The 24,981-nt window shown below is 45.1% G+C and overlaps 1 protein-coding gene across 1 annotated transcript in view; it reads left to right on the forward strand.

Annotated features, from left to right (window-relative positions):
• ABCA12 (ATP binding cassette subfamily A member 12) overlaps positions 1-24,981 on the forward strand; it is a 138,821-nt gene that overhangs the window by 82,425 nt on the left and 31,415 nt on the right. Inside the window, exons 29-37 of the mRNA XM_082219734.1 lie at positions 1,640-1,826; positions 8,717-8,935; positions 9,764-9,960; positions 10,759-10,919; positions 12,603-12,839; positions 13,722-13,854; positions 18,408-18,660; positions 20,468-20,554; positions 22,148-22,241. Coding sequence (XP_082075860.1) covers positions 1,640-1,826; positions 8,717-8,935; positions 9,764-9,960; positions 10,759-10,919; positions 12,603-12,839; positions 13,722-13,854; positions 18,408-18,660; positions 20,468-20,554; positions 22,148-22,241 — 1,568 coding nt within the window. The remainder of the gene's footprint in view (positions 1-1,639; positions 1,827-8,716; positions 8,936-9,763; positions 9,961-10,758; positions 10,920-12,602; positions 12,840-13,721; positions 13,855-18,407; positions 18,661-20,467; positions 20,555-22,147; positions 22,242-24,981) is intronic.

Below are 24,981 nucleotides of genomic sequence, written 5' to 3' on the forward strand. Positions count from 1 at the left end.
AGTTTTTAGATGTGGTGAATATTTATTTCATAGATTCACTTACTTTAAACCAGGGCACCCAACAAGGTGCCCTTGAGATGTTTTTGGACTACAACTCCCATCAGCTCTGCCAGCATGGTCAAGGATGATGGGAGCTGTAGTCCAAGAATATCTGGAGGGTGCCACTTTGTCTGATCTCGCTTTAATCAAACCATTAGTCTTGTACTGAAATGTAACATAGATATTTGCCAGAGCTCAAAGCTGAGCAGTTATCTTGAGACGAGGGGTAAAGTTTAATGTTGTTGCATTTTGACCTGATGCACAGAGAAGGTGGTGAGGCTGGACCATGAACAGCTGCAAGTGAGCAACTTGCTCATTAGGAAGAACTTCCTGACAGTAAGAGCTGTTCAACAGTGGAATTTGCTGCCAAGGAGTGTGGTGGAGTCTCCTTCTTTGGAGGTCTTTAAGCAGAGGCTTGACAACCATATGTCAGGAGTGCTCTGATGGTGTTTCCTGCTTGGCAGGGGGTTGGACTCGATGGCCCTTGTGGTCTCTTCCAACTCTATGATTCTATGAAAGGCTGAGAGCAAACTGTAGCCTTACAAGGCTCTCTCTGCAGAATGCCTCCTCCAGGCCCCACCTCCTTGTAGAAAACCTTAGAAGCTTAAAGGGCCAGCCCTCTGGCCTGAAGATGGACACTCCCTTGCTGTTTCATAGTCTCCTTTCTGGTGCCCGTGAGTGACCAGGCTCTGGCCCTACAAGCCCTGGGGGTCAGGGGCTTTCCTCTGAGAGCTCCTGTCCAACCGTCTCAGGCCCAAGAGTCTCCCTATCTTCAGCAGTCAGCTCTGTGCCCTGAATCTGGCTACGCTGCCCCACAACCTCCGACTCCCTCTCCAGAGCACCACTAGAGTCAAGGGTCATGACAAAAGGCAACACAATTTAGATTCCTCACCTGACCCTGACTATATTTGGAAATATGTATGCTGTCATGTTTTGCAAACTTAAATATGGGTAGGTTATTTGGATACTCTGCATTGTGAAATCCCAAAGCAAAAATTATCCCCCCAAGCTGATTGTGCAGGGCTTGTGTGTGATGACTGACAGGTAGGTGAACCAGGGATTGTTTGTCATTAGATATATACACACAGTATAATTTCCATATTAATCTTCCACCTATTTAAAGACTACCCATCTTGAACCGTATATTTCTTTGGTGGGGGAAGACAACCACAACTCACTGCTCTTAAATTTGCTGCTAAATCTGCTGTTTATTTAAAACCCACGTTGATGCATTATAGTTTGTTACAAAATGTTGTGGCTGTACGGTCATGTACATCTAGTTTTCATAGAAAGAAGTCTTAGTATCCACCCAAACAGCTGTGTTTTCCATTTCTCCTTTTGACATGCCAAACATGGGCAGTAGCAGATATCCACAACATACGCCCCTTTCCTCTCCCTAAAACGAAACACAATTTTGAACTCCCAGCTCCAGAGGCCATCCCGCCAGCATACCTGCCTGTGTGGTACATTTTCATGCCACTTAGCACACTTACCATTTTTTGTGTTTTCTTTTACTGATAGCTGTCCATATATTCCATATGCAAATTCCCACCATCTGAAGCACAGAGTAAAAGGTTTCTCCGTTCTTGTTGTTTTATAGTTGTTCAAGGTGCTCTGCCTTCTAACCTTGAACCTGAGCCGACCGACCTAAAAGTGGGAGTTTCTCTGTATGGAATAACAAAGGTCTATGGATCCAAAGCGGCTGTCCAGAATCTCAACCTGAACTTTTATGAAGGAAACATAACTTCTTTGCTGGGACACAATGGAGCTGGAAAAACTACCACAATGTAGGTTCTCTTTGAAGAGGAATTGCTTCGAACTGCAAGAAATACCACTTTGTAGCTAGTGAAGATAAATGCCAGAATCAGTAACATCTTTTTATGTTTCAGGACCAGATCAGTTATTGTCTTTGAGATTTGCTTTTTTGAAGTTTATACCATATACTTTCAGTGTTCTTTATTTATCTCAGCAGGTTTCTGTCTCCCCTTCCTTCATAAATGAAAGCATATTTCTTATTTTTACTGATTTTTCTGCTGGCTTTTCTGCTCCTAGGCCAACAGAAGTATCAGCAGTAACACTTGTGGATGCTAAAGGTTCCCATTTTGTTGAATTATTGTAGAACTGTGTGCTGCAGCAGCTGGGCTTGGTGTTTCTTTTTATGCTCATAGCGGGAGAATGACATGCAGCAACAGCTTGTACGAGTCATCCTCCACACTAACTCAGTGGCTGTCATTTCCCATCAAACTAAGACCATCTGAATTTGCAGGGTGCAAAAGTCCTTTGGGGTAAATCCAGCAGCTTTTCAGCTTTGCTAGTCTCTAGGAACACCCTGTTCTGTGCATGATATCTCAGTGCGGAGCTCCAGTTTTGCATAAGCATATCTCTGATCAAACAGCTTAAATATATTTTAGGATCTGAACTATAGGTTACAGATCAGTCTATTGTGATTGCCTTCTGTCAGCAAAGTGGAGCCTTATGACAGAGAGCTGAAATGAAATTTTGTCACAATAGCTTTCCATATTGACAATTTTGAAATATTTAAATTCTGATTTTTTAAAATAATCAATTTGAGAGGGATGCAGACTGCAAAATGTTTTAGTTATCAAAGGAAAACCAAAGTCAATGAAAAACTATGGATCTTGGTTTGGACAGTCAATAATAGCTTGCATTGTGCTGACCAAAGGGAGACAGGCATCCATCCTCCTGACTCACGGTGTACATGTAAACTGGTCTTAAAAGGATCGTGGCAGAGTGAGGGTGTGACTTCCTTTGCAGTGACATTTCATCATCTAGCAGTGTTTGCAAACATAGTTCTGCTTTAGCGTGTATGCCTTACATACATTGTCTTGTTGAAATCCTTATAACAATCCCGTAAGACATGTTATTATTAGCTCCATATTACAGATTCAGGGCTGAAACTGAAAGAGGCAGGTTTTCCTAAGGTTACTGTCAGGGGATGATTAGCTGCTTGTGCTTAAAATTGTGCCCCTTCAGAGTTTGTGCGGCCCCACAAACCTCTGTGTGTGACAGAGCTCCTCAGACATGTCTGCTCTAGTCACTAGTAGAGTCTGACAGTGGCTGCCTGCGGAAGCGCTTCCAGCAAAGAAGTTCCTTAACGGAAACGCGTCTCCTGGACTCACGACGTGGCAGCTTCCGGCGAAGCATGGGTCTCCCTGCAGTTGCTTCTGACACCTCCCCGCTATTTTCGCTGGATGTGTCTCTCACCCCTTTCTCTCCCCTGCTGTTTCCTGCCTGGGCTGCTGCGTCTCTCTCAGCATTACTGAGATCCTCCTCCAGAGACCCCTCGCTCCCCCTCCTTGTCCCTGCTTTAGCTGCTGACTCTCTCCCAGTCTCTGGGAGACCTACCAACTCCCTTTCCTCTGATGTCAGTTCCCTGACATCCACCTCCCCTCCAGGGCCCCCTTCTTCCCCGCCCCTACTCTCTCCTCTGGGCGGTGAGGAGCTGAAACCCCGAAAAGAATCCTCTTCATCTTCAGACGTCTCGAACATTTCCCTCCATCGGTCTTCGTTCCGACTCGCTGAATCCTCCTCCACCTCGGAATCAGAGAACCCCTCCAACTCTTCTTCTTCGTCGGTGGTGGCGAAGTATTCCCTCCGGAACCTCGCCACTGGCTGGGGTTTACGAGGGAATCTCTGATGAAAAGTTTCAATCAAAACCTCGTCATCTACATCCTCTGCCCTGACCCAGGTGTTTTCCGACTCCGGCTCCCCTTCCCACATTACCAAATACTCTACTTGCTCTCCCTTCCACCTGGAATCGAGAATCTCCGCTACATGGTAGCTGTGTTCTTTTTCCTCCATAGCTGGTCCCCTATTGACCCTCCCCTCTCTGTCCCCTATATACGGTGACAGCAACGACCTGTGGAACACTGGGTGCAACTTCATGTGGTTCGGTAACCGGAGTCTGAAAGCCACTGGGTTGACCTGTTGCGTGACTTCAAATGGGCCCAGCCTTTTGGGTCTTAACTTCTTACAACCTCCTTTGAATGGTAACCCTTGGGTGGACAGCCACACCTGGTCCCCCACCCTAATGCTTTCCCCTTCCCTTCTGGTTTTGTCTGCCTGCCTCTTATATTCCTCCTTCGCCCTGTTTAAATTAAGTTGGAGCTGGCGATGGATCGCTTCCATTTCTTCAACGAACTGTTCTGCGGCTGGAACGCTCCAGTTCTCCCCTTCCCCCCCTGGGAAGGCTCGGGGATGACACCCGTGATTAGCCAAAAAGGGGCTCATCCCCATGGACACGTTCTCTGCATTGTTGTAGGCAAATTCTGCCAACGCCAGCTTCTCCACCCAATCATTCTCTCTGTCATTCACATAACACCTCAAATATTGCTGGAGGACACCATTAGCTCTTTCCGCCTGCCCGTTGGTTTCTGGATGACGGGCAGTTGAGAAATTCACCTCTACATGCAATAAGCTCATGAGCTTCCTCCAGAACCTGGAAGTAAATTGTTTCCCTCGGTCAGAAACCACCCTCAAGGGGGCGCCATGCAGCCTAAACACATTTTCCACAAACAATTTAGCGGTTTCTTCCGCTGTGACCGCATGTGAGCAGGCTATAAAGTGGGCCATCTTGGTTAACAGGTCTACCACAACCATGATGGCTGTTTTCCCTTTGGACCTGGGCAGATCAGTCATGAAATCTATTGCCACTGCCTCCCATGGCCTTTCCGGCGTGGGTAGTGGTTCTAATAAACCTGCCGGTGCCCGCCTCTCCCCCTTGGCTCGTTGGCATTGGTCACACCCTCTCACATACTCCCGCACATCTTCCCTGACCTTGGGCCACCAGAATTCCCTGGTAACCAGCCACATGGTTTTGTGTTGCCCAAAATGCCCTGCTGTGGGGCTATCGTGCAGTTGCTTGAGTACCTTTTCCCTCAATTCCCCTTCAGGTATGTATAACGCTCCCTTGTAGTACAACGCCCCGTTTCTCTCCTCAAAACCCCCGGGTTTGTCTCCCTCCCTCCTGAGACCCCTGAGTTTGTCCTGGGCGTATTCATCCTGCACCGTTCCCTCTACCAGTTCCCTTTGCCCCACCAATGCCGCCCCACACACCCAGCGGTCCTCGGGAATGACATGGGTCTCTTCGGGTTCACCCTCTCCCTCCAAATATTCAGGTTTGCGTGAGAGAGCGTCCGCCCTAACGTTCTCCGGGCCTGGTACGTAACAAATCTCAAAGTTAAATTTGGAGAACTCCTGGGCCCATCTCAACTGCCGTTGGTTGAGCACTCGCGCAGTTCTCCAATACTCTAGATTCTTATGGTCCGTGCACACTTGCACCTTCTGTTGTGCACCAATTAGCAGGTGCCTCCATCTCCGGAAGGCCTCATGAATCGCAAGAAGTTCCCGGTCGTACACCGTGTAGTTCCTCTCAGATTTGTTCAGCTTTCGCGAAAAGAAGGCACACGGTCGCCACTCTGACCCCTCCTTCCCCGGCTGCAGAAGAAGCACCGCCCCTATGGCTCTGTCAGAAGCGTCTGTTTCGACCCTCAGCTTTTTTTGTAAATCCACATGTAGAAGTTGTTCATCAGAGGCGAAGGCCCTTTTCAGTTCCTCAAACGCTCGCTCCGCCTCCCCCGTCCAAACAAACTTCTTTTTACTGCTGAGACAGTCCGTGATGGGCGCCGTCAGGTGGGCGAAGTTTCGGATGAACTTACGATAAAAGTTTCCAAACCCTAGGAACCTCTGCACATCCTTCTTGGTCTTGGGTGTTTTCCATTCCAGCACCGCTTGAACCTTGCCGGGGTCCATGGCCAACCCCTTGTCTGACAAGCGGTACCCCAGGAATTCCACCTCCTTGGTATAAAACTGACACTTCTCCAGTTTCACCCACAGCCTGTTGGCTTGCAGCCTGCTCAACACTTCTCTGACGTCTCTCACATGTTGCTCCTCATTCTCCGAATACACCAACACGTCATCTAAGAAGGCCACGCAATTCTTGTAGAGCAAAGGCCCCAGTACGTGGTTCATGAAGGCTTGAAAACACGCGGAGCCTGTTTGTAATCCAAAAGGCATAACGAGGTATTCAAATGCCCCCAAAGGGGTGAACATGGTGGTCTTCCATTCATCCCCTTTCCTTATACGTATCAGGTTGTACGCCCCCCTTAGGTCCAGCTTTGTAAAAATCTTTCCTTTCCGCACCCTGGTCAAAATATCATCAATCCTGGGCATAGGAAAAGCCGCCGGCTCTGTCACTGCATTTAACCGCCGAAAGTCACATACCAGTCTCGGCTTGTCCGTGTTTTTTTTATCCACAAAAAACACTGGGCTACCCCCCGCTGCCTTGGACTCTCTGATGAAGCCTCTCTTCAGGTTCTTGTCAATGAACGCTCGCAACTCCTGCATTTCCCTGTCTGACATGGCATACAACTTGCCTACAGGAAGCTGTGCTCCAGGGAGTAAATTGATCTGGCAATCAAAGGGCCTATGCGGGGGTAGTTGGTCAGCTTCCTTCTCGCTGAACACGTCGCTGAGATCAGCATACTGTGGTGGCACCTTCCCCTTCCCCATTACTTCAGTCCCTGCCAGGGTGGCTTGGGCCCCTGCTGACCCCTTTTCCCCCCTGCAGTGTTCTAAGCAATGTGCTGAACCGAAGGAAACCACTCTTTGATGCCAGCCCACCAGCGGATCATGTAAGGCTAGCCAGCTCATTCCCAAAATAATGGGAGCGCCTCCCAAGGTGGCCACATTAAACGCTATCAGTTCTGTGTGCCTTGCCACCCTCATTATCATTGGGACGGTCTGCAAGCTAACTCCTCCTCCCAACAGTTCCCTGCCATCGATCGTGGTCACCTGCAGGGGGTTGCTTAAAGGGATAGTCTGTATCTGATGTTCAGCAGCAAACTCCTTGCTCATAAAATTGCAGGAGCTGCCTGAGTCCAACAGCGCCTTTATTTTTAGGGGGTGTCCATTTTGCAGCTCTAGCGACACTTCAATCACTAGAGCAGGTCAAGGAGCTTCTGGCACGGGCACTTTCACTGCTCTTTGGCCTGGCTGCAGTGCCCTGACGGTGGCAACCAGGCGTTGGCTTTTACCTGCTCCGTTTCTCCCTGCTCTCCCCCCTCAACTGCTCCCACCATCCCTTGCCATTCCTTCCTCTGGGGGCAGACTCTGGCAAAGTGGCCTGGCTGTTGGCAGAGATAGCATTTCCGGGCTCCCTTTCCCTCCTTCTTCGCCCCCTCACTGGGCTTTGAAACTGCGCGCGCGCGGGCTGTTCCGATTTCCATCGGCTCTGCCGGCGGGAAAGCTGGCTCAGGAATGTCTGGAATGCGTAACTCCTTCCAACGTTCCCCTCTCCCTTCCCGCCTCTCCAAGGCTCTTGCCTCCTGGCGCGCTCCAATGGTCAGCGCAGATTTGGTCAGCTGATCCATAGACACCGCCCTGGGGCTCCTGGACAGCTCGTCTTTCACAGCCGAAGAAAGACCTTCTTCAAATAGCATCTGAATGGGTGCTGCCGATAAATCCCACCCCAATCTGTGAATCAGCATGGTAAATTCAGTCCAGTACTCACGGACAGATCTGCTTCCCTGCTTGCAAGCCATTAGCTGTCTGCGCACCACCCCTTCCTCAATATCGCTGGAAAACATGATATCCATTGCACGAAAGAATTTCATAGTGTCCTTTAGGATATCGTTGTGCGTTGCCATCAGGGGTCGAACCCAGTCCCGCGCCCCCTTCTCAAGATGCCCAATTACGAAAGCAACTCGCGATTCCTCATCAGGGAACTCATCAAACTGCACATTCAGGGCATATTGCATCTCGGTCCTAAAGGCATGGTAATCCTTGGGGTCCCCCCCAAACTTCTGCACCAATCCTGGTACCTTTCTGGGGAACTGAGTGGTTCTCCCCTTTTTGTCAGCATCCTGAGCCCTTCTCTCCTCGAGCCTCGCCGTCTGCAGCGCAAGTTGGACCTCCAGAGCTTGATACCTTTCTTCCAAGCTTGGACCAGCTCCAACCCCTGCCTCTCTGGTTCCGGCTGGGTTGCTCATGATGCTTTCTCCTGCACAGGCAGCGTACAAAGACTGTCAGACTGCTGTCAGGGGATGATTAGCTGCTTGTGCTTAAAATTGTGCCCCTTCAGAGTTTGTGCGGCCCCACAAACCTCTGTGTGTGACAGAGCTCCTCAGACATGTCTGCTCTAGTCACTAGTAGAGTCTGACAGTGGCTGCCTGCGGAAGCGCTTCCAGCAAAGAAGTTCCTTAACGGAAACGCGTCTCCTGGACTCACGACGTGGCAGCTTCCGGCGAAGCATGGGTCTCCCTGCAGTTGCTTCTGACACCTCCCCGCTATTTTCGCTGGATGTGTCTCTCACCCCTTTCTCTCCCCTGCTGTTTCCTGCCTGGGCTGCTGCGTCTCTCTCAGCATTACTGAGATCCTCCTCCAGAGACCCCTCGCTCCCCCTCCTTGTCCCTGCTTTAGCTGCTGACTCTCTCCCAGTCTCTGGGAGACCTACCAACTCCCTTTCCTCTGATGTCAGTTCCCTGACAGTTACCTAGGGAGTTCATGGCAGAGGGACGATTTAAAGGGATTTCCTCATTCATAGCTCAGCCTCATGGCCACCCCAGAGTGTAGTGACTACACTATACTAGCTCTTATAACTTGTGGGATGAAACGCTGAATATTTGTCTCAACTGTTCCGTATCTCCCCTATTTCTAGATCTATTCTGACCGGCTTGTTCCCTGCTTCATCTGGCACTATATTTGTTTATGGTAAAGATATCAGAACAGACCAGGATACAATCAGGAAAAACATGGGAATCTGCATGCAACACAATGTCTTATTTAGTTACCTAACCACAAAGGAACACCTGCTTTTATATGGCTACATCAAAGTGCCCCATTGGAGTAAGGAGGAGTTACGCGAGGAAGTAGAAAGGTACATCATCGTAGTTATATGGAGAACAAGTGTGAATTGGGTGGGTTCACATTAAAATGAGATCCAAATAAAATTTCTTCCCCACATTCCTAGCTGCAGACAACCAAATCCAAATTCAATCATGTTCTTTCTTGGTTTTGCAGCTTTGTTATCACAACATTTATCTCCACACCGATTTTCTGTCTCAAGACTTAGCTGACTTCTGTATCCAAAGTGGCATAAAAAGACTGCATGGAGGAAATGATGTTTCCTAAATTACTAGGAAGTTTTCTGAGCAGGGTATACTTTGGATAAAAAATGTGCTTCTTTCCTTTGGCTGAGTCAGAATAATATTGAAATATTGGTGGTGAAATCAGGGTTTCATGACATTAATCCAAGACAAGCTAATCCCTGTTGCCAAGAACAGTAGCTTTTGCATAGTAGCTTTTCCTCATTATTATTGTCCTTTTTGTTTGGTTTTACTGACCAGTTTTTCTAAGGCTATTTCATGCCACTTTAGAGATATTAATCAACCTTTGCCATCCAATCAAAATGAGTTCGTAGTTTCTTTGTGTCACTGGGGGGCTTGGAAGCGGGCCAGAATACATTGTGATTCAGCTCTGAGCCCTTAACCTTGACACATTGGCTAGAAATCCTGAAACATCTTAAAAAGAACGATAAATGAAATCAAGGAGCATGTTAAATCACAGTTTTGGATTATGCCAATTCTAAGACAGCAGTTTTTCATGTGTATTGTTGGCGCTTTGATATATATATAGGTTCCTTTGTTTTAGTTACACACAATGAAACACATTTTACTCTTACCTTTTCCTGGGTGCTATTTTGAAGGACTTTGAAGGAAACTGGATTATACAACCATCGTCACAAGCTGACCGGCTCTTTATCAGGAGGAATGAAAAGAAAGCTATCAATATCCATTGCTCTCCTTGGGGGGTCAAAAGTGGTGATTTTGGATGAGCCAACTACTGGGGTTGATCCATGTTCAAGGAGAGGCATTTGGGAGATTATTTCAAAAAACAGAAAAGGTAATGTGGGCAGAAAAGTTGACAACCTGGCTGTTTAAAGCAAAAGTAGAAGTTAATACTGTCATACACACAATAAAAAATTGGGGGGGGTCAGGGTGAGCTTTCATCGTTGTTGAAACTCATGTCTGGAGTGTTAGGTAATCTTATGAAAAAAGTATTCTTTTAAAAATATGTATTTTATTGGTTTTCAGCAGTAACATTATAAACATTACAGAAAAACACAGAGAGTGAATATTATTGGATTGTTAGCTACAAAAAATAACAGTAAGGTACATACATAATATCTGATTAATTAGTCCTATGCACAGAGATACATGTGCTAAAAGGGGGTCAACAAAGAAAACGTGCCTAAAAATTTGTCTTTCTTTGCCTGATCATTATTAACTCTGCTGTGTTGGGTCAAGCATTCAGAAAGTGCTGTTTCCCATACACATGCATGCCAGGATTTTCTCCTGTTTTCCACCTGACAGCTCTCTCCATCCAGGCAGCAACTAAGAGGAGAGAGACAAGAGTTTGAGATGGAACCTCAGAGTTAGAGTTACTCTCAAGTGACAAAAGCGCTAATTTAGGATTCATAATCAGTGACTTGCAGGCCAAAATGGATTGCCCAGAGGATGTCTGAGCCCCACACAGACCTATAAAGCCTCAGGCGAGGGCCTGCTTTTCAGTCTGAGCAATTCAACTCCTAGAGAGCAGACACTATCACACGAGTCCCTGTTTCCCACTTCCCTGTTGCATTTCCTGCTGTCTGCAACATATTGATTGATATATGCTGCCTTTTCTGTATGCTTTTTTCAGGCAGAACAATCATTCTGTCTACCCATCACTTGGATGAGGCAGAGGTATTGAGTGACAGGATTGCATTCTTGGAACACGGTGGACTCAAGTGCTGTGGGTCCCCATTCTACCTGAAGGAAACTTTTGGCAGTGGATACCACCTGACCCTGACTAAAAGAAAGGTTTGGAATTGTTATGCAGAACACTTGAATGTTGTTATGGGGTGTGAAAATATCTAATGCTTTTCAAACCTGAATTTGCCCTGTGTTAAGGAGGAAAGTGAAGAAATGGCATCTAATGGAAATGATTTTTTAAAAAGGTATCCAGTGGCTGTTATGAATCTACAGGAAATGGTAAAATCGAGAGATCAGATCGCACAACAGCTTACGTTTTGATTAGCTATTTGTATAGAAATGGCCAAGTGCTTGTCCAGTTACACTCTCTTTGAAAATTTAGCTTTTATAGTTTCATTTGGCTGTTTAGAATAATAAAATGTCTCTTCCTGAGTTGCTGGAGAAAGTGCATTTTCATGCATGTTTTGAGTGGGCCAGGAAATATATGTCAAACCACCCCATTCCCCTTCGGCCAGTATCTGATGGTTGATTTAAACTCAAAATCAGGGATGCTTGAGGAATTGCATTTTTTGCAAGTCCTGATATGAACTTGCCTGATCCATAATTCTATCCACCAGATTTTGCACTCCTCCAAATGTTGCAGCACAGTTCACAGAAATTTAGGGTTACCAAGTGGTGCATTTAAATATGTTTTAAGAGAAATAATTGATTTTAAAATATGTATTTAAATATTCATTTTGTAATGGTTTCTGATTTGGAAGGAGAACAAAACTGAGTAAAAATCTGCAAAAGTGGCATCACCTGGAAATAGGCAGATTTGACCATGGCTATAGTTGGATGGGGTTTTGTGCATCTTTCCTACATTGCTTTTTAAAAAAAGAAAGTTGAACTGGAGGAAGTGCAAGTGGATAGAAATCCATGTCAGAATCACCATTCCTGAGTTGCTTTTTCACAGTGTATCCTCCCTCCCTCCCTCCCTCCCTCCCTCCCTCTCTCTCTCTCTCTCTCTCACACACACACACACAGAGAGAGAGAGAGAGAGAGAGAGAGAGAGAGAGAAAGAGAGAGAGAGCACTTGTGGAGGGAAATTTTGAGCTTAAAAAGATGGAACTGAAAGCATTAAGTAACCTTTTCCCTGGACTACCCTGGATTTTAAACATGTGGAGTAAATAATTTTAAAACATTGCCTAACCTGTAATTTCATTCTGAGATTGATCCAGGGAGTGAGGTGGGAGGTAGTGGAGCAATTCTATTTTAACATATTTGCAGAGTTCTTATAGTTAGGGATGTGCTGGAATGGAAAAGAAATAAAGTAGGTATGTGCTACTGTGTCACATTTTGACTGGCCAAAACAAAACTTTTGTTTATAAAGAAAACCTCCAGGCAACTGCTAGATTAGGCCAAAGAGGCCTTGTCACCCAGCCTCCTGTACTCATGAGGAGCCTGGAAGCAGGACTTGCACCCAGCAACACTCCCCCTCTGTGGGATCCCCATTAACTGGTATGCAGAGCCATTCTGCCTCCATTGTGAGTAGGAGCCATTACTAGCCTTCTCCATTTCTCTGGCTAATCCCCACTTAAAGCCATCCAAATTGGTGGCTGACACTATATCTTATGGGAATGAATTCTATAACAGTCTACTCTGTCAAGAAGAATTTTCTTTTGTCTGCCTGGCCGGAATGTGCCAGCTTTCAGTAGTATCTTTGGTATTAATAAAGAAATATGTCTGGAGAACCAAATCCTCACATGCAATAGCTTTCGTGCGCTGTGTTCTCCTCCCCTCTTCCCCTAGAGTCCAACTCTAAGCTTCACAGAAGAATGTGATACCTCTGCAGTGACAGCCATGATCCAGTCTCATCTTCCAGAAGCCTATCTCAAGGAAGACATTGGGGGCGAGCTTGTATATGCACTCCCCCCATTTAACAGTAAAGTTTCCTCATCCTACCAGTCTCTCCTGAGAGGTCTGGACAGTGGCTTGAGTGACCTCCATATTGGCTGCTTTGGAATTTCAGACAGCACCGTGGAAGAAGTGAGCATCTAAACACTTTTAAACATCTGATAAGTTTTAAGTATCTGGTTGTTTTATTGCTATTTTATGCTGAAGTTTTATTGATTGTTGTTTTGTTTCAATTTTGTTGGGCGGGGGCAGTTTAAATCTTGTGAACCACCTGATAATAATTTTACCAAAAGGTTGGATACACATTTATTAAAGAAATAAATCTACTGGGAGCTACAAAGGCGAAGCCAAGGTATTGAACATTTTGCCCTGATTTTCCCTTAAATATATGAACATGCATTCAATTTATTTATTAATGCATACATCAATCTACATAAAGGGAGAATTACAATCAGGTGCATAGGACTATTTATAGCCATCTCCAAGCTCTACTTTCCAGAGATGGAGCAAAAGATGGTGCAAATTGACTCAATGACTGGCCAGTGGCAAAGATGCCAGCATGTACAAGCAGCACCTCCATTGGTCAGCAGGGTTTTCTGACCCCTGGCAATGGGTTATTTACTTACACCCAAGGCTCTTTACTCCAGGGAGGAATATAAGAAGATGTGGATGATGAGGAAGATGCCAACTCAAGTCTTCCTGTTTCCCCATCTGTTTAGTTTCAGTGGTGATTTAGTGCTAGAAGTTTGTTTAAAGATATGTACATATTGAATTCACAGAAATATTTTTGAATTCACAGAATTATCAGTTGTCGGAAGACTCTGAACGGGCACTGTTCTCTTTTAACAGAGTGTACACCAAACCCCTTGTCCAAAAAAACTTCTGTGTGCTCCTTCCCCCCACCTCTACCTGCTTTTAATATTTTGCCTGGGCTGTGGCTTCTTCCCCCTTCTACATCTGTAAGAGGGCTTCACGGAACTGAAATAAAAGTATTTTTGTTTTGCTGTTATGCAGGTATTTCTTAATTTGACCAAAGACCTGGCAGAAGATGAACAAGCTGATGTGGAGCTGTCCCAAGAGGCGGCCAGTTGCAATCTGGAGACAGACGATCTCTCCATGAACGCCGATAACTTCACTGAGAGAGATGGTATTTATCCATGATTAGGTCCCTGGGCAGCTAAATAATTGTCTACATTGTCAGCTTGCATTAGCTAAGGAAGGACTCCTGTTTTAGGGCAGGCCCCTCTGGGGGTGGTGTGTGTGCTAAAAAATTGAGGGTTCTCAGGAATACACCTTAGAACACTTGCTCCCCCTGCCAACCAAGAATAGTGGATGCAGTTGTCAAATCATTTATCTCATTTCCCCACTTTTCCAGGCTTAGGCTCTATCTCAGCAACCAAGTACCTGCTTTGCATGTGGACGCTTCCAGGTTCAAAGCCCAGCATCTGCAGTAAGGACTTGGAAAGACCCTGTCTGCAACCCTGGGCGGCCACTGGCAGTCAATGTAGACAGTGCTGAGATACATGGTTCAATGCTCTGGCATAGTATAAGGCAGCTTCCTATGCTGTTATGAAAAACTTTCAATGGGGAGAGGGTAAAAAAAGACTATGAAATCTTACCCCAGTGTACAGTTTCGCCCAGAAAAGTTTCAGGCTTCTAGCATGCAAGAAAGAGCAGTTGCACTAACTACGATGTAATGCAGGCCTGCAAAATTCAGGAACCACCTCCCACAAATTAATGCAGCTCATCAGCCTCCTGGATCCTTGACTCTGTTTAGACAAGCTGGAAGTTTATCAAGCTGACTGGGTGGGCCATAGATCTGCCATAGTAAAGGAACTTTACAGCCCAATTGTAACCACATTTATTGAGGACTCAATCTCATTTATTTTGGTGAGGTTTTCCAAGTAAATAAACTTTATATGGATTCATTCTTAAAGGACACAACAGGCACTTTCACAGTCAACCATTTGGGGAAGGGGTGAGAGTTAAAGTGTAACTTTTGCTTCATTTGTAAACCTAGCAATTCAAGTCCCAACTGGCAACCAGCGTTGCCAGGACCAGAGAGCATCATCCAAAGAAAATCAGAGCTCTGAAGCTGCAAGTTGCTTAAAGAATCTTTTGCTTGTCTGAAAAAGCAGCTTGAATTATAGGCCTAGTTCCAACTGAGGAGGTAAACCCCTGCCTGGAGTGTACTACTTCAGTGTAGGTGGATGCTCACATGACTGAAGATTCCGCCATAAAAACGTTAGATTTCAGAGAGAAGGTCCCTAGCCTACAAATAAAAATGGCAAATCATGTGAGCCCCCACGTTCGGACAATTACCTCCATAAATACCTTAGGCGGCTGAGTATCATAATTGACTAGGTAAACCCTATTTTCTGTTGGCTAGTTTGGTACCCTAAAGTTTCTCAAGAGTTTCAAACAAATAATATAAATACAGCTGTGAGGAGAAAGTAACTTGTGACTCATTATGGCCACACTGATAACTGACGCTGCTTTCCAGTGGTTAATCTTGTTGCATTAAAAATGGGTAAATATGTCGGGTAAAAGAAAATAAGGCTCAATTTATTCACATGAATTACTGCTATCCACATGGTTGTGCTAGATCAGACATCACTTTTTTCACCCAATTGTATCTATGGAGGAGCTCCATGTTCTGAACTGGCCCTATGACTACATGCAAAGGAGCATTTTAAGGTAGGAAAATCATGATTCATTGACATATATGCAGCTTCATGGCTGTTTATCAATCAGGCTGGTTGAGAGCTGAACTGCACTTTCTATGTGTCAATGTAGATAATCTAATGTGGATAGCAGCATATCACCTCAATTAAGATTTGAGAATTTGATTTGACTGTTTTAATTTCTATTCCGCTTAATAGATTTCAAATGTCCCTAAGTGGTGTACCAAAAACTGAAGCAACAACAGGCAACTGAAAGAAAATATTTCAAAAATACACAGTTACATAGAAAATGTTGCATTAATAAAAGCATTACAATATATATTCATTTTCCTTCTGACACACCCTTTCTACTATGGCAAATTTTATATCTTTACATACTAAGAGACAATGTTCTTGTCTTTTTTTGGAGTCCCATGTATTATCTTGTAGTTGCGGCTTGCTTTGTACAAATTTAAAGTATGGCTTATTGCCGATGGATGTGGTTCATAAAGGCTGAACATTTTACCTAGAAAAAGTAAAAATGCCTGCCGTTGTAAAGTCTCTATGTAGATTGAAATCTGAAACTTTGCTTCTGTGTTTTCATAATCCTTCAGCCGTTACTTTGCAATGGCCCCAACCCCCTTCTCATTGCATTTGGGAATATTAGTGGGTCCAATGAGTGCTGCAATTGCACAATACAGACTGTAATATGTATTTGGGTTGCAACCCCCAGTATCATGTTTTGAACAGCTACAGGATGATTTGGGAGGGAGCGCAGAGCTTTTGGCTTGAGGCTCTTCCTCAGGCCAAGGAAAACGAATTAAGCAGCACTGACCTTTGCTTCTCCTTTCTGGAGTTAGGCGTTGAGCCAAACTCCAGGCGAATCTTCCTTGCCTGAGCTGTTTCTAGCCTTTAAATTTTACCTCCCAGCTAATGCCCTCTTTGTGCTTCCTTCCCATATAACTTTGTGACGGCCATATCTCATGACTTTAGAGGCCATAGATCAGTGGCAGAGCACTTCCCTCCCTGGCACCTCCAGTTAAAAAGGCAAAATCTCCAGTAGCAAATGATGTTTATACCAGAGATCCTGAAGATCCAGTCTGTCAGAGTAGGCAATATTGAACTAAATGAAAAAACAGCACTAACATGTCTCTATTGCCTCTCATGTCATTCTTGGGAATGGCCGGGTTGCACCTCTTTTGTGATACTGATGGGTCAGTTGACGCGCACTGTAGCACCTTTCCGCAATTTGTAGGTTTCCTCCAGTCTTGGCTGTGGGTCTTGGGTGAGCGCACCAACTCCTAGGGGCCGAGGCAGTTTTGGCCCCTCCCTCCCAAGTATTTTTTGAAGGAGCTGAGCCCCCTCAATATTGAGGGGGCCTTTGGCTCTGGCCCCTAGCTTCAGAAGCACGATGTCGTGATGTTGCCCCCTCAGTCCCTTTAAGAAGATGGCGCCCCTGTTCCAGGGCCAACTTCACACATGTGGAGGAGGTTGAGCAGAGGGTGTGTACAGTTTGGAGCACTGGAGCAGCAGTGTTAGTAAACCACTTTTTGTTTAATTTTTTTTACTTTGTTTAAATGGTAATTTTTTTGGTACTATTCCATTCCTCCTGCTTTAACCACAGCTGGAGGACATCAAGCATAGAGACTGCATAAGGGTCTTAGACCTTTTTTTAAAGATGACTCTTTATTCATGGAATGAGGATAGTGTATATGCTCCCCTTCTTTAACCTTGACAGCAACAGCGTGAAGTTGATTAGGCTGAGAAAGAGTGATGTGCCCAAGGCAATACAGTAAGCTTTATGGTAGAACAGGAATTTGAACACATGTACCCATCCACTCCAGCCTCTCTCCAAAACTCTAGCTACCACAACACCTTACTACTTGGAGCTCAGAAGTTTGTAAAAACTTAATGTTCAGGCTAGCTGATTAATAAACAGCAGGAATTAACACAAAGCTGCATTGCCTGATTTGGTGCTATCTGCACTGGACATTTCACACTCTCTAGTGTGGTAAAAAGGTAAAGGTACCCCTGCCCGAAAGGGCCAGTCTTGACAGACTCTGGGGTTTGTGCGCCCATCTCACATCTATTGGCCGGGGGCCAGCGCTGTCCGAAGACACTTCCGGGTCACGTGGCCAGCGTGACAACGCTGCTCTGGCGAGCCAGAGCCGCACACGGAACGCCGTTTACCTTCCCGCTGGTAAGCGGTACCTATTTATCTACTTGCCCCCGGGGGTGCTTTCGAACTGCTAGGTGGGCAGGCGCTGGGACCGAGCAGCGGGAGCGCACCCCGCCGCGGGGATTCGAACCGCCGACCTTTCGATCGGCAAGCCCTAGGCGCTGAGGCTTTAGCCCACAGCGCCACCCGCGTCCCTCTCTAGTGTGGTGCTTTAGTACAAAACTACTAATATGGTAAGCAGCACTTAGAAAAAGTTCATGTGAGGCTTCTACATGCCAGCAGAACTCTTTGCCCCGTGTTGAGTGCACCATCCATGTGCAGCACATAATTCCATGAGGTGGCAATTTGTGCCGCAGGTGTCAGAGTGCCAAGTGAGTGCATTTGAGGCATTTAAAAAAAAATCCTTTAGAGCAGAGCTTTCCAAACTTTTCATGTTGGTGACACACTTTTTAGACATGCATCATTTTGCAACACAGTAATTCAGTTTTACTAGCAAGCAGGAGGTTAAGCTAACCCCTTTCCAGCCTCGGGAGGAGTGCCAGAAGCATTCACACCTACACACTGCAACCAACACACTTTGTCGCAGAAGTGTGCAAAACACTCTGCTTTAGACAATGAGCTTGGGCTCTTGGCTGGCCATCAAGCTTGTGGCTCCAGCACAGATTTCTCCTGGGAAAGCAGCACTGGTGCAGAAGCTACCCCAAATCAAGGATTTTTGATGTAAATTAGTAAAAGAGAAGTAGCATCATTTTAAACCAACCCACGTGTTTTGGTCAGGTAAACTGGATGAATGCAAGTGTGAGGAAGGAGCAACGCTCAGTACTTATATATCTCACTCATCCCTTTTTTGCTCAATAGACCAAGCGCTGGTTAAGCCGATGAAGTCAAACAGCTTTCCTCTCTTGCTGAGGAAGGCCACAGCTTTGCTGATTAAGAGGTTCCATCACACACGCCGCAATGTGAAAGGCTTTATTGCCCAGGTCATCCTTCCTGTGCTCTTTGTGACTGCTGCCATGGGCCTCGGCACCTTGAGAAGTAAGGTGGCGGAATATCCAGCGCTCCACCTCTCCCCATCCTTGTATGGTTCCTCCAAGCAGGCGGACTTCTTTGGGTGAATATCCCTTTTTATGTTATTAAAGCTAGCATTATGGACCAGGTATAATGGCCAAGATCTGCCATATGGTTAAGTGACTTAGTCTGGGGGCAAAAAACAGTATCATAAAGAGGTATACTAGGAATATGGTTGGTGTTGTCTTGTTGCTGAGCAACAACGTGCAGAGCTCAGTGGAATGGGAGCCCAGCCAACCAGAAGTCTCTTAGTCAGGTCCAATCCTAGAGTCGGTCGAACAGCAATCCACGTGTTCAGATGGTCCAAGGGAATATGTTGATCTTGGGGGTCAAAGGTCAAGGTGAGAAGGCAGCAGCATGGTGGGGCCACGAACTAAAAGCATTGTTACCAGCACCTGACTGCTGCTGGAAGCTCTGCTTAAGAAGGCCGAAGCCAGCTGGTTTTCACCAGCGCCTTCTCCTCTGTGTCCTTGAAGGCTGATCAGCTGCTGATGGAGTCATTCTACCTTCTGCCCCTTCAGGCAAAACTGACTCCTGGCTCATGACAGTTGGAAGAGGGGCTCGAGAAAAGGAAATTTTTATATTAAATTCTGTAATCCAGTGTTTTCTAGAGTTGGGAAAGCCTCTGGGATCTTCTTGTGGGACAAATCCTCAGCTTACCAAGTGATGGCCTAAGAGGCTGGGTCAGCAAAGTGCAGGAGCACAGCTGTTGGCTGGTCGGTAGGGTTTTGTGTGTGTATCAGGGCCCTTCAACAACACAACAGAACTCTGCAGACCCAGTAGTCCCACTTCCTCTCACACCTGTTGGTCAGGAACATGAGCTCCCTTTGGTTTCCACAGCCAGGTGTTGCCTTTCAGCTCATGAGTTGTCAGAGGCAGCTTTAAAGGCAAAAGAGGCTCTAGGTTGCCAGTCTGACAACCTGCGTGTGTGCACATGTACACACACACACACACACACACACACACACACACACTAACTTCAACAATATGATTAGGTCTACTAAGAAATTATGTCTGAATTTTTTTACCTATCAAAGAGATTACCCAGAAATCTCTTGACTGACAAATTCCACAGATTTGAAGCCTCGAAACATTAAAAGTTTAATTCAGTCGTGCACAAATGCAGAGCCTCACAATTATTTTTAAACCTTTTCATATCAGCAGCTCTTTAGTAAACTTTCAATTGCTACTTTATAGTCTTCTGGATTTCAAAAGTTTTGGCACAAGGCCGGCAGATAGGAAAACTGCTATCACTGTGCATACACCTTCCTGCCCCCCCCCACCTTAAAATGAATTTCTATATCAACACATTCCTTGTGCTGAACTGCTTCTTCAGTTCAAGATGAATTGAATTCTAAGCAGCAGTTTGTGGATTCACCTTCAGGGACTGTTTACAGGGAAACACTTCAGAAGAATGACTCCGGTGTACTGTGCAGAAACTTTTTGGAGTGCTCTCTCATGTCAGAAAACGTCCCCTCCTGAAAAAGACACATGGGAGCTGGGAAATTTGCTTCTGAGATAAAAGCTGTTGGTTCTTATTTGAAACGGGACTTATGAGTGATACAGGAAAATTTGTTTAGGGTAGATAATTGAAGAATTGCTCATAAACTGGTTATAGGGTCACAGCGTAAATTTTATATGGCATACCATTAGTTTTATATGTGTAACTTTGAACCTAGCAAATGAATGTTTGTTCCAAAACTTCATATCTATTTCGTGTTTTATGCAGTGGGATATAAAATAGTGTTTGACTTTGACTATGCTTATTTTATTCAGTTTATATGCTATGTATCAGTTCTGACTCTAATGAAAGTTCAGTTAACAATTTTTGTACTTTTTAAAAACCCTAGAAATTATAATGAGACTACTGATGCTCTGGTTGCTTCGCTGCTTTCTTTTCCTGGAGCAGATAGCACCTGCGTGAACAAAAGTCATTTGTAAGTAGCTGTTTTCTTCTTTTAAATTCCTAATCAGGGAAGGGAAGTGGCCAAAAATTAAGAGTCATCATTCATTAAGGGCACTCTTTCACCATCTGCCAAGCTATGATGCTCTTAGAAACAGGTCTCCAGCAACCGTCAGATTGTTAAAGAATGTCGTTTTTAAAATGTTTTGCATTTACTAAGGCTGATATTTAAAGCGTACTTACTTGAAAGGTTCCATTGGTATCCATTCTGTGTTCAGTGCCTAGATGCAAAACAAATGACTTCAACTAAATTTAAACCTTCCTCACAATGCTATTCATATTTACCCAGAAGTAAGCCCACATAATTCAATAAATTTTATGCAACCCAAAGTTATGCATGTTTACATTGAAGTAAGACTCTTTGCACTCAATGTGACTCAGTCTGAAGAAAATAGGCATCAATTACAGCCATGGATTTCCTGTTCAAGGAGGCTCCCTAACAGGTAAAAGTGTGTGTGTGGGGGGGGTTGTAGCCTTAGCTGCCCAAGCAATATTCGTACATTGATGGCATGGGACAAGGTGGGTAGGAGATTCTGTATCACACCTGTCAGGTGCTAGTGGTGGTTGCTCGTGAGTAACCAGGCAGGACTCCGACCTGTCTTTTACAGGTTTTATTGTGCAAACTATTTACAATGCAGAGCTAAAAGGTTCATGTCCATCTTAGTCACTTGCAGAATCTGGGAGTGGCCCCTTCCGGTTTCTGCCCCAACATAAGAACTTTGACACCCCAAGCCTCCGCCTCCCCTCCTTGCGTTTCACCCCTCTGCGCAAGGTGGGCGACGGAAATGGCGTGCGTCCCTCCTGGCCAGCCGGGCTAGGTGAGGCGCATGGGCTCTCAGCAGCATCTTCGAGCCCTCTCCTCGCTTGGCTGGCCCCTTCCCTCTCTTCTCCACTGGAGGGGGACGAGGAACTGCTCCTCAGAAGTTTCTGCAGCTCCCTGTATCCCAACGGCCCCCCTGCCGCCCTCCCCTGTTCCGATGGCAGTCCCCTGACAACACCTATTGAAGCAGATGTCTCATCTGTGCTGACTGATCTGTGTGTGGGAAAGCATGATGGATTTTCATCTTGGGCCTTGGCAGTAGCTTCTGATTATCCCTGAACTGACTTAGCACAATTCTCTTGCTTAGGGAAGTATTTGTGCAGACTGCACATGATTAAGCAAGTATCACAGGATTATCCAATTAATGCTTTACCCATGCAATGCCTCAGGGCAGGTGCTCCCTTATGTTTTCAAGAAAATGTTGTTATTTTAATGTTAATTTCTAAAGTTTCTTGCTAAGGAATTTAAAGCAAGTCTCATTAGACCTTTGCAATCAATATCACAATTCAATGACTGAAAAGAGATTGACAGAGCAATAGGCAGAACCATTAAGAACTAGACAGGCTGAGTGAACTTCGCTCCCCTTGAAGCGAGTGGGATTTGCTGGGGGCTCTCAGGAGAATCAATAAATAAAGGCGATCTCCAGCCAAGTGCCCTGCATTAAATAGGAATCTGCCACCTTCTTACCATGTGTCATCTGCACACCTGCCAAAAGGAAATGTCAGTGTTAAATCTGCTTATTTTCAGAGCATGTTTCAAGGAAGACGTGCCTGGAGAGTGGGTGTTCAGTGGGAACCAGAGTGCTCAGTATTCTGCCTGCAACTGCACAGACACCAGACAGGTAACGTTAAATTAAAACTCAATGAGAGGAGATAAATATGAAATAAACATCAGGGACTTGTGGAACTTGTTCAGGAGCAAGTGGCTGACTCCAAGGGTTGCATATTTGAACATGGGCTACATACGTTGGATAAATTGGTGACAGGAGTTACTGTCCACTGTCTGTCACTACCTTGAATTGAAAATACGGCTGTGCTTTCAGTCTTTTTTAGTCAGGAACCAGTTATGGTATAAACGGATATCCTCCTTTTTATTATATTCCTTCAACTTTCCTCAACCTGGTACCTTCCAGATATTTTAAACTTCAGCTCCCATCAGTCCCAGGCAGCAGAGTTGTAGCCCAAAACATCTGGAGGGGCACCAAGTTGGGGAAGGCTGCAGACTCCAAGGTGGCTTGATGTGTTGAATGCTGGACAAACACAGAGCTGGTTCACTCACAAACAAGCTAAAACAGAGTTCATGGATTTAAACTGCTTCATGGTCCAATCCTATGCACATGTATTCAGAATGAATTCCATTAAATTCAGTTGAACTTATTTCAAAATAATGCTGTGTGGGTTTAGAACCTTGGGTTGCAATTCTATGCACAGTTAGGCTGCTTAAATCCCACTTAGGCAAAGCATCACAGCCCGATCCCTCTGGTCTCAGTGGGAATTGCTCCATAATACTATGGACTGTGATCTTAATCTCATTGGAAATAAGGGAATTGCAGTTGCCTGTGGAAGATATTACAGCTGAGGGTTGGACTCTAGTGCTTTCAAGGCTTCAACCAAAAGAGGAAAGATATAATTTGACTTCCAAGTGGTTCTCCTAGACCTAACACTACACTTGGCAGTATATAGTGATCTACGTTGGGAATTCATCTCACCCGTCCTCTCTCTCCAACGTTTTGGCTATCCCTGGGTATACGTAAATCCTATTGTGTGCAAAATTTTGTGTGTGCAATCACTGTGCACATTTTTTTGAATGCTGATAAGGGTGGAGTTGCCATAGTCCTGACAAAAGAAGGGAGAAAAGAATCCTATCTCAGAAGCTGCTCCTTGCATTTCGAAGGAAGCTCCCGTTGGCAAAAATGCATTTTTGTTGACAGCATACAGACCTGTCCCAAGACATTTTGCTGCCTGAGGCAAAATACAAGGTGCCCCCGCCCACCGCGCCGTACATGTCATGCCATATTCAGAAGCTCAGTTGGCCTGCAGATGAACTTGAGTACAACAGTGGTGACTTGAATAGTATGCCCCCCCCCTTCGGAGTGCAGCTGGTTAGCTTAGGAGGTGCACGGCAGGTCATGTGACACACACTGCTCCACCCTTCAGCACCCTTCAGTTGGCTTTTTGCAGTATAGTGACGCTGCAGAGAGCTTGCTGGGGAGATCATGCATTAAAAAGAAAGGACTCAAAAAGTACTTAAAGGTTTTAATAAGAAAAACAAAAGCTCCATTTACACTAAATACATCAACAAACCAACATGACCCAACCACCAACCCATCCCCCAGGGTAATGGGAGAGCTAGGTGCTGCTCCTTATATACTCTACCCAAATGCTGACACGCCTTAATCAAATACAACTCAGCAGCACCTGCTATGTTTCACAGCTGTAAAGCTGGGTCTCGTTATCTTTCTCTGGCCCTTGCTCCGGCCCCTTAAAGACATACACATGGAGTGGAACAATGATGAACCTTTACATTTAAAGAAACCATTCAACATATCCCCTGCGGTTCATCATTGTGGAACAAAAACATAAAGCATACTTTGTACATGTTTTTCATGTGTAATGTAAACTGCAACCTATAATGTTTGGTATGTTTAAGGTACATTACCACTCTCTTAAGAGCAGAGAAACATTGCATAGTGGGCTTTTCCACACTGTGAAGCATCTTTTAACAAAATCTTAACTGTTTCATATTTTACACTTGGTGAATAACACAAATCATAATCTTCTCCTGGAATTTGTTGAAAGCCCCTAGCAACTAGTCTTGCCTTGTACCTTACAACTTCATTTTTGTCATTCATTTTAACTCTATAAACCCATTTTGAATCAATAAGTCTCATATCTGGGGTTTGTGGTACAAGAGACCAAGTGTTATGCTCTTTTAAAGAAGCTATCTCAGAGTTCATAGCTTTATACCAATTTGCAGCTTGGTGCTTAGGTAAATTCTGAACATCATTGTAGCTTTTTGGCTCAAAAACCGCCTTATTGGCAAACACAGTATTAAAATGTTCATCTGCATAACGTTGTGGCTTCTGCCTCTTTCTATCTGAACGTCTCAGTCCGGAAGGAGAATCAGACTCCTCAGACTTAATGGGACTAAGTGGACGACTAGTTTCAGGTTGTAAATCATCACTGTCAGACTGAAGAGGTGCCTGTAGGCTAAGCTCACGGTCAGAAAACTCAAGAGAATCTAACCTCCCCTCGGGTGCCTGTGACTTTAAATCCTCAAACAAATTATCAGATTCAACAGGCTTTTTGTCTTTCCCCATTAATTCAGAATCACCATTTTCTCCTGCTGCTGCTGCTGCTGCTGCTTCCTCTTCTTCCTCAGTATCATTTATACCATCAGTATCTTGGAAAACAGCAACTCCATTCCAATTTACAGTTTGTATCAAGCTTCTGGTAATATGAAATTTGCCAGTTGCTGGTATGTAAATTCTGTACGCCCCCTGCTGGTAGCCCATTAATTTTCCCTGGACACTACGCTCACCCAATTTCTGCTTAGCAGGATAATGCATAATTACATCTGAA

The sequence above is a fragment of the Podarcis vaucheri genome (assembly GCF_965113315.1).
Source record: "Podarcis vaucheri genome assembly, chromosome: 1".
NCBI lineage: Eukaryota > Metazoa > Chordata > Lepidosauria > Squamata > Lacertidae > Podarcis > Podarcis vaucheri.